Raw genomic sequence first — 14,726 nt, forward strand, 5'->3', positions numbered from 1 at the left:
ATGAGTCACTCAGTGCAGATCTCTACTAGGCAGCCCGAAAAGAGTATTTGAACTCCTTTGTAATAATCAACATTTTGATTAGTAATATGTAACTAGTTACTCTCCAGCACTGCTAATATCCAACCAGACATTTGCGTGAAATCTTTTTATATTTTTAATTGGTTGAAACAAAAACACATTTCAACTCATAGTCTTCATCAGGGCAAAAAGAGACACAAGATGCCTCACACTTTAAGCAGGAGACACTCTTCCCATGCTCCCTCACTGCCCAAACAAATAAGAATAAAAATAAAAGGAACACACAAAGCTTTTTCTTGTCAAATGCTATGAAGGTTTTAAGTTTTCTCCACATGCAGCACACAGAACAACAGTCTTTCCCCACATTTCAGCACTGACACTGGTCAATAAACATTACAGGCAAGAGGCACAGTTTGCACAGCTTCATTTGGCAGAGGTGTGCACACACAGCTCTACATAATCATAATATAATTAGTTAATGTTAGCATGCTAACACTGAACTAAGATAGTGATCATGGTAAACATTATACTTGCTTGACGTCATCATGTTAGCATTGTCGTTATGTGCATATTATTGGTGAGCAGCATTTAGTGTGAATCACATTGTGCAGCCTCACAGTAACATGGATGTAGACTCCTCTTAGTCTTGTTTTTTTTCTCTTGTGAACCAATGGTTGGACACACAAACTGAATGACATCTTATCTTTGGGCTCTGCTGAAACAACTTTATTGCACACATAGGTGAAACAAGTTTTCAGATTATGATAAATGTGCCATATTACTGCAGCCTCTGATTTATAACATGAGTAGATTCTCATCAGTGTAACTGCCCCCTCTTTTTTCTGTCTTTCTTTTTTTTTTTTTTCTTTTTTAGATTTATAGTTATTAAGGCGTTCTCTTGCATTGAGACCTGGTTTCCTCCAAGCAGCAGAACATCTTGCACCTGAAGACCATGTATACAGCAGCAGAAGATGTCTACTGTAACCAAATACAACAGAGCTAAAATAAATTTAGCAGTGTGTGTGCGACTGTTTGTATCATTTCGATTAACCGCTAACCAGCACATATTCATGGACCTTCTTATTGTCTGATCAAATACAAGGTTATATTTTTCGGTCACACTGAATTTTACAGTACAATAACAAGGTGTAACAAGCTGTCCTTTATATCAATTATATCATCACAAATACTGTAATTAGTCATTAGACCGTACACCCAACGGCACACTAATATGACATAACAAGCTGTACTTTGTATCAAACTAGACACAAACTAAAATATGTTCTTTATTAAACAGTAGTTACACCTTAATCAGACACCAAACACCTGACAGTAAACTAAAAAGATATAACAAGCTGTACTTTGTGTAAAATCATACAAAAACTAATTTGTTCTATATTAGACAGAACTACACCCTGTATTAGACCTTATTAATAAGGAATTAGGGACACATTACACAGGATTGCACTGTAAACTGAAGTGTATTGTTTCCCCACTGTTAGACCCTTATTAACTGTTATTAGATGGTAATTTACAACACCTTACAACAGTACAGTTACAACTGTACTGTAAACTAAAATTTAAAACAATATGCAAATCAGATCTACCAAGTAAAGGTCAAAATTATAGTGGTAGAGGGATATTTTATCAACGTTCTCTTTAAACAAGGGAAGAATGCACCAGAACAACAGAGATGAGTTCAGTAAGTTTTACTTGCAGCAAGGAGAGTTGACAATGTACATGTACAGGACAAAATACAAAGTAACTCCGAAACATTCAAGCATGTACCTTGTTTTATAGTCAGTCCCCTTCCTGATCATCATAGCATAGCAATGATTATAATATTGGTATGTTGCCTAATAATATTTTAAATAATTAAAATAATGTAGACAGATCATGTGATTTGATCAAAGGTGTCTTAAGTAGCCGATTTGTGATTTCACTTTAATTTACAGTTCAGTTCAGTTGTACTGTGTCCTAAATTGCCATCTAATAAAGTCTAATAAGGCTCTAATAAAGGGTGTAATACTGTCTAATAAAGAACAGATTTTGTCTAAATTAATACAAAGTACAGATGATTACATCTTATTAGTGTACTGTAAAATAAAGAGTGACCAAATGTCGTATGACTTCTTGTTCTATAATCAGAACACTGTATTTTGTTTGTTGTACTTTGTACTTTGTTGTTCTTTCTTATATTCGTTGCTTTTACTCCAGTTTTAATCTTTTGTCTTTACATGTATTGATTGCTTGTAATGTTGTTACTGATGCTGCACACTCTTTTTAAGACGTTCTGGATAACTAATGGACGAATAAAGAAAATTATCAGTATCAGTAAGCATTTTAAACAGCACAGCAATATTGTTTCTACATAAAGAAGAATATGAAAATGGTTTATGTCAGTGTCTGTCAGTTTTTAATTGTTTGATGAGCTGAAATACTATTAAATATGCTGCCTACTACAGAGTGTTCATGATCACATGATGTCTCATTAATCCTTATAACACACAACACAACAAAGTGGCAAAACAATCTATGATTTTAAACATAGAAAAATAGAAAAACACACACACACGTTCACAGTCGCCGTCTTCAGTATCCTGACAGCGTGGAAATTGTTGGGTATTGTTTACGGTGAGTCATGCACTTGTCTCTCTCGATGAAAAGCGAGTGGGTTTTACAGTTTATGTCCTTCTCAAGGGTGATGCGTGACTCCTCTAGGTGGGACAGGGAGCCTCTGGCCTCACTCAGCTGCTGGTGCAGAGATGCCAGAGTGGCATCGATCTGCCTCACCTCCCCCTCCAAACTACAACACAAAGGAATCAAAGAAAATGAAGAGAGGAAGAAGGATGGAGACGGATAGAATAAGATAAGACAAGGTTTGTGTGTGTGTGTGTGTGTGTGTGTGTGTGTGTGTGTGTGTGTGTGTGTGTGTGTACCTGAGCTGGGGTGGATCTCTGCAGAGCTCCATGTTGGGTCTGAGGGAGCGGAGGTAAAGTCTGGACTGAGCGACTCTCAGTGGAGCCTCTTTGTTGTGGACGGCCTGCTGGAGAGTCACGATGTTCCTCTCCTGGACGCCAATCTGCTCCAAGATCTACACACAAACATACAATAAATAACCAATCAATCAATCAATCAATCAACTGACCACCCAGTCTACAAAAAAGGCACTCAATGGAGAAAAATGTCCCCTATGACTGATTCCGTTATTTCAGTAGAATATTATGTTATAAAGGACTGAGATACTAAATATAATAATCTGGAATAAGGTTGGGTGGTTGGTTGTCTGGCTGTTTGTTTGTTTGGTTGGTTGGCAGGCTGGCTGATTTACTGGTTGGTTGGTTATGACACCATCTCAATTTAACACCACCAAAACCACAAAATGTAACATCAAAACAAATTATTAAAGTAAAAATGTTCTCCTGCTTTGTTTTAACTGTCTAACGTTTTACTAACTTAAACTTTATCTGGGAAAATGTAAACAGGCTTATTTCATCTGATCTCAAGCAGAATCAATTCCAGTGGCAGGCATTAAATATAACTATACAGCTGATGGTCTTGTTAACTTATGTGGGTCATTTAGAGGCTGTAATAAATTGAGATGTTTTCATACGACTTTTTAAAAGCTCTGTGTTGTACTTTTACTTTAGCAATGGGTCTGAATACTTCCTCCACCACTGTTTGTCTGTCTACCTGTGTGAGCTTCGTCTCCAGCTGGGTCTTGGCCTCTATCAGCTCCACACAGCGCTGGCTGAAGGCTCGGTCCACACTGGAGCACTGGACTCTCAGATCGTCAGTGGTGTCCTGCAGGACTCTTTCTACCAGCAGTCTGACGCACACAAACAGCATCACTATATTACTTTAGGGTCCTTTTCACCGACATGGAACTGGCCTCGCTCCAGCTCAAGAATGTAATTTTGAGCCATTCTGAGCATTTCCACCAAAAATGAACTGGTTCATGAACTGAAAAGTTGGTTCCTAGGTGGAACCAAAAAAAAAAACCCACAGGTTTTCCTTGGGAACCAAAGTAGGCGTGTCATATTCTACAGGTTGTTGCGCTGTGTGCAACGACCTCCGTTGATGACATCCATGATTAAAATGGTTCCACTAACTGAAGGCTGGTTCACTAGATAGCACCAAGGTTCTAAGGATCTTAAATAGAACCATTTAAAGAAGGCAAAGGGTCCACTGTCACTTTTAGCCTCAATCACCCAGAGTTCTGTGGCAACTTAATCACACTCACCTGAGGCTGTGCGTGGCCTGTTCTTCCTGCAGGGCCTTGGCCAGGTTGTCCTGTGTAAACTTTGTCCATGACGTGCAGTTACACACCCTGCAGCAGACCAGAGGACAAATTGTATAAAAGTTATGCGCACTGTTCATTTTATAAAGCTAGATTTATTTAATGTATTTCTACATTTTTAGAAAACACACACACACAGTGACTCACTGGTCCTGCATGCTGGCTGAACTCGGGTGGTGCTGTGTATCTGGGCTCATGTTATTGAGTCTTCCACTGTGATCATCAAAGTTGTAGGCCTGGTACTTATCGGACCAGTCCAACTCTAACGTCTGCTTTGTCTCTCTGTTCATCCTGACACACACACACACACACACACACGCACACGCACACACACACACACACACACACACACACACACACACACAAAGGATAATTATTCACTTCTCTGCCACAGGAACTAACAACTAAAAAAAGAGTATTGTGTATTGGTAAGTATGTTTGCATGTTACACAGTTTAACTATCAGGAACAGGCTTTAACACTCACTTGATCTGACTGACAACCTGAGCTGTCGTCTTCTTCAGAAGAGCCTGGACGCTTCTGATCAAGTCCACTTCCTACAAAACAAGCAGTCACACTTCATGTTAATGTGTGACACTGAACCCTGTGCTGGTGCTGTTCTACTGTAACACTGAAGCCACTTTGGAGCCTGTTGCTGCCAGTAAAAGAAAACAACCGTCCACATGGTGAGTCATAATTATGAGATTTAAATATTATGACTTTTTATTATGTCATTTTATCAGATAATAGCTTTTAATCTCATAGTTCTTACTTTTTTGTTTCAACAAAAATGGAATGGCAGGTTTGGGTTTTTTTGGCAACAAAATATGACTTCCAGCTTTTAATTCTGACTTTTTAACTCATAACTTGAGTTTTTAGCTCATAATTATGACTTATGTTGGGGTTATTTTTTCCTTTTACTGGTGGAAATGGGCATTTCATTTCTATTTTATCTATACATTATCATTCTGATTAATTAAATCTTTTGCTCATTAAAACATCACAATTAAATTTAAATCAATTGCTCCTCTTATTTTTTAAGTCCACGATAATATCATCAACTATTATTTGATTATTCAAGTGGCCAAAATAATTTTCACTTGACTAATATTTTAATCAATCATTTGTTGCAGATTTATTATTTTAATTTTAAAAAGTTGTATCCCAGTGATGTATTTGTCCCTTCACAAAGTATCCCCGAGTCAACATTATTAACCAACAAACTATTGTTTATATTGTTAATGTTTGGTTATTATTAATTTCAAAACTTCCATTTATTTTATGAAAACATTTGCTGTATATTCCCGTTAATTCTTCTTCTTCTCCTACTTGTTGTTGTTGTTATTATTATTATTATTATATAATATTCTTTATTTATTAACATTGTTATATTATCATTAATAGCTTAAATTTCTCATTAAAATTAATTTTTCAGTGAATCTCAATGATGTCATTTCGCATTTTCACACAGCTTCACTACAGCACTTATAAAACATATATATATATATATAAAAACTTAAACTTTATATCATAAGGCTTTATTGATGTATTTATTTTATCACCTTTAACAGCTCCTCCTCCACAGAGTCTCGGACCAGGTCTGGTCCCAGTCTTCTGGCCCTGCAGTTCAGATTATCAGTGGCGATGGCGTACGGAGTCTCGGTGGCGTCCAGCGCCTTCTCCAGCCTCTTCTTCAGCGCCAGCAGTGCCTCTGTGTCGGACAGCAGCTGCTCGACGTGCCGCTGCAGCTCAGACTTCCAGCAGTGGATCTCCTGCAGTCTCTCTCCGAGCAGACGCGTCCCGTCGGCCTGGGTCTTCAAGGTGTCCGCCTCGGTGTCCTGGTACAGAGCTTTGGACTCTCGCTGGATGCTCTGGGCTCTGTAGCGGTCGGTTCCGGCCTGTTGGAGGATGCTGTGGTAGTTGGAGAACCACTCGTCAGGGGTGTATTTAGCGGAGCGGTACCCCGCCGTGGCTGAGCCGGAGGACGGCTGCGGGACCTCTGCGGGAGCCTCTTTCTCCGGGACCCCTAGGGCCACTGCTCTGCTGTCATAGTGTGGCCTTGACACTAAAACCTCAGAGTTCATTTTAGACTAATTTTAATTACAGGTACAAGAAAAAAATAAGCAGACTTTGGGTCAGTAAACGCACCATCAGAGATGCACAGTTTTCAGTCCTTAAGCAGACCCAAGCTGTATGTTTGTTTGGTGTTGCCTGGTTACTTGTTGGCAGGAGCAGCTACAGGAGACACTTTGGCTCAGGTAACTAAATAGTAAATGAGCTGATGGGGATTCAAACAATTTCAATAATTAAATAGTGTAACACACACAACAGAATATATAGGGGAGACCTGGGATGGTAGTAACACTTATTGTTTGAGCATCAGCACTCAGTGGTCAGTCGTGCTATCTCTCAAACTTTGATACACAAATTGTCCACTACAAATAAAACTCAATTGGACTTTTACTACACAATCACAGATTATGTGGGTTCCTGTCAAACACAAAGAGATCTAAGAGAGAGATCAAATAGATCAAATAGACAGATCCTACCCCACTTTTGGGGTGATTTGCAACACTAGTTGAGGTTAGATGTAACAATGAGATTTAAGATCCAAACTATCCAACTGATGGAAGAAAATTGCTGGAGAGTAAAGGATACACAGTTTTGAATTAAATGAACAATTTAAAGTGACAAAGTGACCCACAATTCTTTTTGCTGCGAGTTTGCAAGCCTTGCTTACAACTGTCCTCTCTCCAAGCAGCTATTACATCCCATATTGTTTTAGCATGTGGGCTTGAACATGGCATGCATGCTGAGCATCAAATTAAAGTAGAGAAACAGCTACTTTAGGTTGTGTACATGAAACTGTTATATCTACAATACAATGAACACTTGGCAAAATATAATCTTGATGAACAGAAAAGAACTGTTATACTGTCTTCATTCATCTTTCCTTCTATCTTTCGGTTTAACATCTGTGTTTGTAGCTGCTGCTGTCCTCTTTATCTACTGTAAGACTGAATCTCACAGTAGATGTCTGTGTTATACTGCATGATACCCTCTTGGCAGCCACATTGGCAGCCTCCATTACACTGACATAGATATTACAGTAATATTCATAGTGAGATACCTTGTTTTCTTTTGTTCTGTCAGTTTTCTTTATTTGTTCATTTTGCATAAGATAAAATACATTTTGGTTATTAAGGTGAAACATTGATTCAAAATGTCTTACAAAGAGTTCAGCTGATTAAAACAGTTGCATCGTTTGTTAAACCACTGCTACTAACTGACCCATCTGAAGTCCTGCCCCTTTTTGCTCTGTGCTCCAACAGTTGAGCAAACTCAGTCTACAAGGTAACTCCAGACACGTTCCTGTCCTTAAACCATTAGCTAGCAAATGGTTGATGTAGATTTGTTAAGCTTGCTGAACTGTTACTGGAGCTCAGGGCAGAAAGGGGCGGGGCTTAGGAGGGGTCATTTGTTCTAAAGCTAAAGGCAACAACATAAAAACTGTAAAGCAATTTACCACAGCGATACATGAATGTAGCTGACGGCTAAGTCAGTACAAGTAGGCCACTTATAAAACCCAGACTGGAGGTTGAGCGGTCGACTAGTAATTGGATGGTTGCTGGCTCTGTCCTCCAGAGAGAGTGTCCTTGAGAAAGACACTGAACGCCTAACTGCTCCTGATGTGTGTTTAATGTGTCTGTGCTGGTAGGTATAAATGCAGTCCATTTACATTTTACCGACAATAAGTTTCTGGACAGATACAACCCAGAACACAAGGTTTGATCACAGTTATATGTACAACAACGTTCAGTTCTTTCTGGCTTTGTCACAAACTGAGTAGATCCCTGTCAAAGTGTGTGATTGGTACAGAAACTCGTGTTGGTCTTCACTTGCATTACGATCACACTGCAAGGTCCTCTGCTGCCTGTAGGAGCCAAGATTTGAGTATGTTTCATTTTCATAAATCTAAAAGAAAAGGGTGAAGGGAAAATAAATAAATATGAATAAACACATATTAATGCATTAAGATGACACAGTACACCAGAGACTCCAGTGATCTTTCACACAGTGCAATTATTTTATGTGCAGTAATATACAAATTTAACAGACATATTGAGTGTGGTGAATTGCAGCTTGTGGGTGTGTGTTTTCTCACATCAACAACAGGCACCACTTCTTCTGCTTCACCCGTCCTCCACATGTATCTGCTCCTGTTGACTCCGGCTCCTGCAACAATACAAGCTCTCAACAGAAAGGACTGAATTATAGTTATTGTGTTATGCATGTTGTTGTGTGTGTTGGAGCCCGCTGTGTGTAAAACATACCTTTCAGTTTGTAATATTTATAAACCATGATAAGGGCAAACGTCAGACTCAGCAGGACAGCCAGAGTTGCGAGGACGGTAAAAGGCAAACAGCTAGAGGGCGCTGCTGCATCTGAAGATAAAAACAAAGACATCAGTCAGTTCTGTCAGAGACAGCATAAACACAGTTTATAAGATAAGACACCACATCGGCATTAAGTAGGGGAGATGCAGGGATGATTGTACAGTGGGGACATTGCAACACTCAACTCTCTTGTAACATAAACGGATCACAAGGATCAGTTTGTGTCCTAAATTTTGTTCTTGTCCACAAACATTTTGTAAATAAAACTGTGATGAATCACAAACGTTCATTCTGTAATTTGTGCAAAAGTGAAAACTTCATATTTGTGTAAATTATGATCAAATCTATCACGTAATCATAGTAGGTATGAGGCTCATATGTGTACCTGCGATGGGTTTTCCAGGGACTTGTGTCATCGTTTGTGATTCAACAGGTTCCACAGTGATGAGAGGAGTAACATAGCTTGTCTTCTGTGGAAGAACTGTCAGAGACCAAGATTCTTATGACACTGAATTGCTTTATTTTTATATTCTTATAGTATATATACAGTAAAATAAACAGTAAGAATTTATTTGAAGGGGTGTGCATAAGAGTGCCCTTACACTGTCATTATCATGTCATGACACCTATGGTGAATGTCTTTGTAAATGTTTATGACTCATGCCATTAAGTGTCACTTGGTCAATGTAATTTTAATACAAAGTAGACTTTGTCTGTTTGACAATGTCAAGTTGTTATAACAAAGACATTATTGGCTTAGTTAATGTAAAGTTGTCAACTGCCATAAACATTTATAAAGACTCTTTTCATGATCATGACAGGCATTATGGCATGGCATGATAGTCTTGTCATAAAGGACTCATTCATATTTAGATTGTGTAGGTTCACAGTGAACATGAGTAACTGTAATTTACAGAATACTATAACTATGTTTTCTTAACAGTCTTTCCCATGGATATGAAAAGTAATTTTCTGCAATATGATGAAACTATGACCTCTCACCTTTGACTTCCAGTTCAACAGCAGAGAAAACATCCAGGCCGCTGTGTCTATGGACACCACAAAGGTACGACCCAGAATCCTTCTGGGTCAAACCGGTAATGGTCACTGTGAATTTCCTCGACACCGTGTCATCATTGAATCTGAACCGTCTGCTGCGTTTGCTGTCAGAGGTTATTATCGCCTGCTGCAGACATGTGGAAGGCTGGTTTCCCCTACAGATGTACTTCATGTTGGTCCGGTCCTTGGACTCGTACGGACAAGTGAAGGATGCTGAACCTGTCTCGAAACTTTGGACTTTGGTGGATCGGTCACAGCAGGTGTCTGTCAGGAAAATAAACAAAAGTGGCAAGCTATACAGACAGTCAGTTACTTTAATTAGTCTAGTAATTGATTGATTTATACTGGTACCTGGCACCACCTCCACCTTGACTTCATCACATGAGAGATCCACTCCAACTTTGGTCACCATACACCAGTATTTCCCAGCATCCATATGATTAAGATTAGAGATGGTCACTGTGAAGATCTGTTTCTGTGTCTCATCACTGATGGAGTATCTGTCCCTGTTCACCTCTCTAGTCTCGATCACAACATCATCATCATCACTGCAATCATTCTTGCACAGGTATTTCTCATATGACTTATATCCCTTTTCATAAGGGCAGGAAACTTTAACTTCTCTCCCCATGTATCCAGCAGCATGGATCACACCAGCTGCACCGGTCACACAAGTCAGAGCAACTGCAAGGAGGAGACAACATGAAATCTTTTATTTTGAAACAAATAAATAAACAAAATAAATGAATAAATAAAAATGTTTATTTAACTTTAAAGAACTTACTGCAGACGATGAACAGCAGGGTTTGAAGCCTCCTCATCTTCATGTTACTGTGAGGTAACTGATGAAAATACCACTGATGTGATTGAAAAAAAAAAGAAAAAGATTTTGCACTTGTAGACGGTGTGAACACATAAACATGTGCTTAATGCTGAGAACATTGCACCTCATAATATCTGTTAACACACCATGCAAAAACGGAAATTTCTAAAATTAGATCAAGAACTTTATTTACCTGAAGTTAGCACATTGTTTCCATGGTGGCCCATGATCTTTTAAAGTCCATATGAGCAGGAGGAATGATTACTTGTTTCAGTGTTCATATAGGCACCTGGCTTTAAAAGCATAATATGCAACACTTCCTTTAATAAAATGTCTAGACTCATAATAATTGTCCCTGACCATGCCCTCTGCCTGTATTTGTCATCATTTTGCAGTGCCAAAAACAACCCCAAACAGCAATAGTTGACATCCTGGGAATGAGACACAACAATAAATTATCTTTCTAGTGTGTTTATGAACAGTTTAAATCTAGCTGATTCTACCTTTAAGACAGACTCAAAAAACTGTGGACATATTCTTTAATGCACAAAGTACGAAGCAGATTTCTTTATCACTGTAAAACACATGGTTGTATAATGAGATTAAAATGTTGTTCTCTTTTTGCCACTTTTGAACACAATGTTAAAAATTAAACCTACAAGCAGCGATGATTGGGTCCTCACATCTTTGTGTGTTGGGGTGTGTGGCGGCTGAGTCCTCATTGCCGCTTGCCAACCACTTCATGAGGCTCTGAATTTTCATGTGTTTTGGACACGGCAGCACAGAGTTGGACGTCAGTTCCTGTCTCTACCAGGTGGCGCTACAGAACACCCACTAATTATAGGTCATGTTCCAATATATGTATATGTAGACCACACTGTGACAATTTAATTTGTAAATAAAATAATGATTATTACACGAGGCTTACATGCCGTGCTGTTGTTAGGTGGTCCCCTCTAGTAGGCCTAGTAAGTATGACAGGAGGAGTACAACTGGATGGACAACTCAAACAAACACAGGACTTTCACCCAGGAGTCCTTCATTAAAAAAAAATACAAATATGTGCAGTTATTTAAAGTTTTAACTTACTTAAGTTTCATTACATACTTGACTTTCATTGTGTCACTTCCATCAAATAAGTAATGTCACTTTTGTCATGTGACATATGCAGCGTTGTGATTTAAACCCCAACCATATCTTTTTTCTAATTCTACTCACGTTGTTTTTATGGCTAAACCAAACAAAACTGCAGCAGTTACACAATGTGAACTAAGTGTGTAATGTCACGTGAGTTATGTCATGGTGGTACGAGTGCTCTCCTCTGGTAATATACTGTATGTTGCTTTGGGAGCCATTGGCAATCGTGTAAGTATGAGGATGTGTTGGCTGTACATGCCTTGCCGGTTTGTGATGTTTCCAGTCACGATACTTTCTATCGTTCCTCTGTAAAAGTTAATATGAACTTGGCACCAGAAACTTATTTTCCTTATGAAATACAGTCGTTTCTGAGCTTTCTTTAGGTTTCTTTCTGTCTTTAGGTTAGAGAGTAATGTTACTAAAGTTAAGGATACTGAAGTTTAATTTATCCTCTTATCCAATGCATGCAGTGTCTTTTCTTTTACCTGAACAGTATCAAGTACTGACATAGCCATAGACCAGGCAGGGAAAAAAGACATAAACAGTACCACTGTTTTCTAATCTGCCACATCCATAATAAACATTTGGATAGATTTAGAGGTAGAAACAAAAACCCAAACCAATACTGATTACTCATATGAGAAACTTGTCAAAATTATGAAAATTAATTCTGAGGAGGAGACAAAACACCTCCACCAACTTAACACAATAGAATAACCTCAAATACACTCTTTACAAAACATTCACAAAACTTCTTTATACAGGTCTCTGCTTCACATCTTCCATAATTCACCTTGAAATATTTTATTGACCTTTTTCACAGCGGCCATTTTGATATGGTCCCATTCCATTTAGTGTAGCAGAGCCTTCCAAGCAGCATCCTGACTCTGTTGGAACCTGAATGGAATGGAACCTTAATTGGTATCATTGGTAACACCTGTGTTTATACCATTATTTCATGTCAAAATGGCAGCAGTGAAAAAGCTCTGTTGCAGTTAGGATGCAGACCCAGCAGAATCTATTCCTGCGACATGAGCTGCTCTGCAAAGCATGATGGGGCCTGACTTCACATACTGTCTAGTATTATAGCATCAGTGGAAAAAGTGTGTGAAAGTGGTGGGACGCGTCCATAGGTCACAAAGAGAAGAGGCAGTATGAAAGTGAGAAGTTTGGTCTAACACGTTAACCACATTCACATGCAGCTCCGTGTACTGAGCAGCTGATGTATGAATTTAATAGATAAGTATCTGCTGCAAACAGTTGCAAGGAAGAGAAGTATGTCCATGTTGTCCAGTAAAGACTAATGGACTACTAGGAGATCAAGGGGGTCTCTTTTATGAATTGGAGGTGTAGCTTTCACAGTCACATACACAGCTTTTGGCTGCAGTAGCTATAAAACCCAAACGTTTTATCAGTGTCTTTGACATAATGTATCTCTTTAAAGCTTATTTAAGATGTTACTTATTTTCTACCTTTCCACTTTAGTTAAAAACTAATACTTTGATATTGATATTTTTGTAATGAATGTTAATTTGCATTCCATATTTAACTAAATTTCGGTATGTTTACTACATCCAGGGCAATTTACATTTTTTGTTACACTTATGTGTCTGTTATGTTTATATGCTCAACAGCTTCATCTTTTCATTATGCCTTTGCATTTCCTGCAGTACTGTTTGCTAGCCTGCTAAACTGTTATCTTCGGTGACTCTTACAGGCACCAACAGTTTTGGCCAAGCATTTTCTGCACACGACTCATGGCTATGGAAGCCCATAGCTGCCACAGCAGGGCCACTGCTTGTACTACTGTCTGGCAAGAGATACATAAGTATCCAAGAACACATAAAAAGCTTTACATTATAATTCCATGCCTGTTATTATGTTATGTCATGTGTCTTTGATTCTGCAACACCAGTATGAATAATTACACACTGAGGCAGGTTCATAACATATGTTTCATATAGTTCAATAAAAAAACACAGGTAGTGTAAAGGTGAGCCTTCGTTGTGGCAGTACTGTGTAATATCTGTGTAAAAAGGACTTGTGTTTGCTGTAGGCCCCAAAATCTGCCCCTGACCACAAGCTCAGGACTCCCATTTGAAAGTAGCATGAAATCAGATTTCTCCATCACACTGACAAACAGTCAAAAGACTGCTAGAATTATTCTACATTTTCCACTAAAATACTTAATGTTTACTATAACATCTATCTGCATACAAGCTTAATAGATGCGGATAGTAGTGAAGTTGTTGAAGGTGAATTTTAAGTGTAAGGAAACAGGAAGCAAGGCAGTTATACTTATATGACAGGTTTTATTAGAAGTACACTTAATTGCTTAAAATGCATGTAGCAAATGTACAGATGAAAAGATGATAATTGAAGTACAAAAAATGCAATAATGCCAAAAGAAAATGGACCAAAAACTATCCAAGACACTGACAAACCTCACAGCACACAGATTCAGTGAAGCACAGATTTCTTGTTTTTCTTTCTAAATATTAACTTTTGACAGAAATACATGTAAACTACCCAGTGACATTTTGGGTATTTGGCTTAAGCAGATATCCAGAACTTTTAAAGGGAAACTTCAACACTTTTCTCATGGATGTCCAGTCAGTGTTGATGGTAAATGTGGTCAACTGAAGCAATAAATTCCTCAGCGCTCCTATATTGACTGAAAAATCTGAATTCTCCTGCTGCAATTCTGTTGTTCTTCCTGCATCCAGTGATGTCACATGATGTCATTGGTGTTCATAACTACAGGCTATTTCACCTTGGATTTGGTCTCCACCTCTGGGTGGCCAGAGTTATTTTTGTCACCTAATGCTATCTTCTGGCCAATAAAGTAATAGTTAATGGCTAAGGTGGTGATACACAGTAACATAGGTGCATCCTGGTACATGTATGCTGCACAGCACTGTAAGCCCAGTTTTCTTGGTCAAAATAGCACAAACTGAGGACTTTATTGCTTCAATTAACAACATTTACCATCA

The 14,726-nt window shown here is 38.5% G+C and overlaps 2 protein-coding genes across 2 annotated transcripts; both read right to left on the minus strand.

Annotated features, from left to right (window-relative positions):
* Positions 1-2,348: 2,348 nt before the first annotated feature.
* tekt4 (tektin 4) lies at positions 2,349-6,491 on the minus strand. Its single transcript, XM_084714111.1, has 7 exons — positions 5,880-6,491; positions 4,804-4,874; positions 4,466-4,609; positions 4,262-4,348; positions 3,712-3,847; positions 2,958-3,112; positions 2,349-2,824 (listed from the first exon to the last, which is right to left on the minus strand). Exons 1-7 carry the CDS (start codon positions 6,399-6,401, stop codon positions 2,611-2,613), a joined length of 1,329 nt encoding a protein of 442 aa, XP_084570237.1. The 5' UTR covers positions 6,402-6,491; the 3' UTR covers positions 2,349-2,610.
* Positions 6,492-8,227: 1,736 nt separating this feature from the next.
* On the minus strand, positions 8,228-10,594 carry LOC146330500 (polymeric immunoglobulin receptor-like). Its single transcript, XM_084714489.1, has 6 exons — positions 10,558-10,594; positions 10,125-10,457; positions 9,717-10,037; positions 8,652-8,762; positions 8,483-8,553; positions 8,228-8,251 (listed from the first exon to the last, which is right to left on the minus strand). Exons 1-6 carry the CDS (start codon positions 10,592-10,594, stop codon positions 8,228-8,230), a joined length of 897 nt encoding a protein of 298 aa, XP_084570615.1.
* Between the last annotated feature and the right edge of the window lie 4,132 nt (positions 10,595-14,726).

The sequence above is a fragment of the Lutjanus erythropterus genome, chromosome 3, assembly GCF_056507025.1.
Source record: "Lutjanus erythropterus isolate fLutEry1 chromosome 3, fLutEry1.hap2, whole genome shotgun sequence".
NCBI lineage: Eukaryota > Metazoa > Chordata > Actinopteri > Lutjaniformes > Lutjanidae > Lutjanus > Lutjanus erythropterus.

Coding starts and splice junctions, on each gene's coding strand:
- tekt4 (XM_084714111.1), bottom strand. CDS start 6,401: ATGAACTCTGAGGTTTTAGTGTCAAGGCCACACTATGACAGCAGAGCA. Junction 4,610..4,803: donor CAGGTTGTCAGTCAGATCAA/GTGAGTGTTAAA, acceptor TGTGTGTGTCAG/GATGAACAGAGAGACAAAGC. Junction 3,113..3,711: donor TGGAGACGAAGCTCACACAG/GTAGACAGACAA, acceptor GTTTGTGTGTAG/ATCTTGGAGCAGATTGGCGT.
- LOC146330500 (XM_084714489.1), bottom strand. CDS start 10,594: ATGAGGAGGCTTCAAACCCTGCTGTTCATCGTCTGCA. Junction 10,458..10,557: donor CCTGCTGTTCATCGTCTGCA/GTAAGTTCTTTA, acceptor TCCTCCTTGCAG/TTGCTCTGACTTGTGTGACC. Junction 8,554..8,651: donor TAAATATTACAAACTGAAAG/GTATGTTTTACA, acceptor GTATTGTTGCAG/GAGCCGGAGTCAACAGGAGC.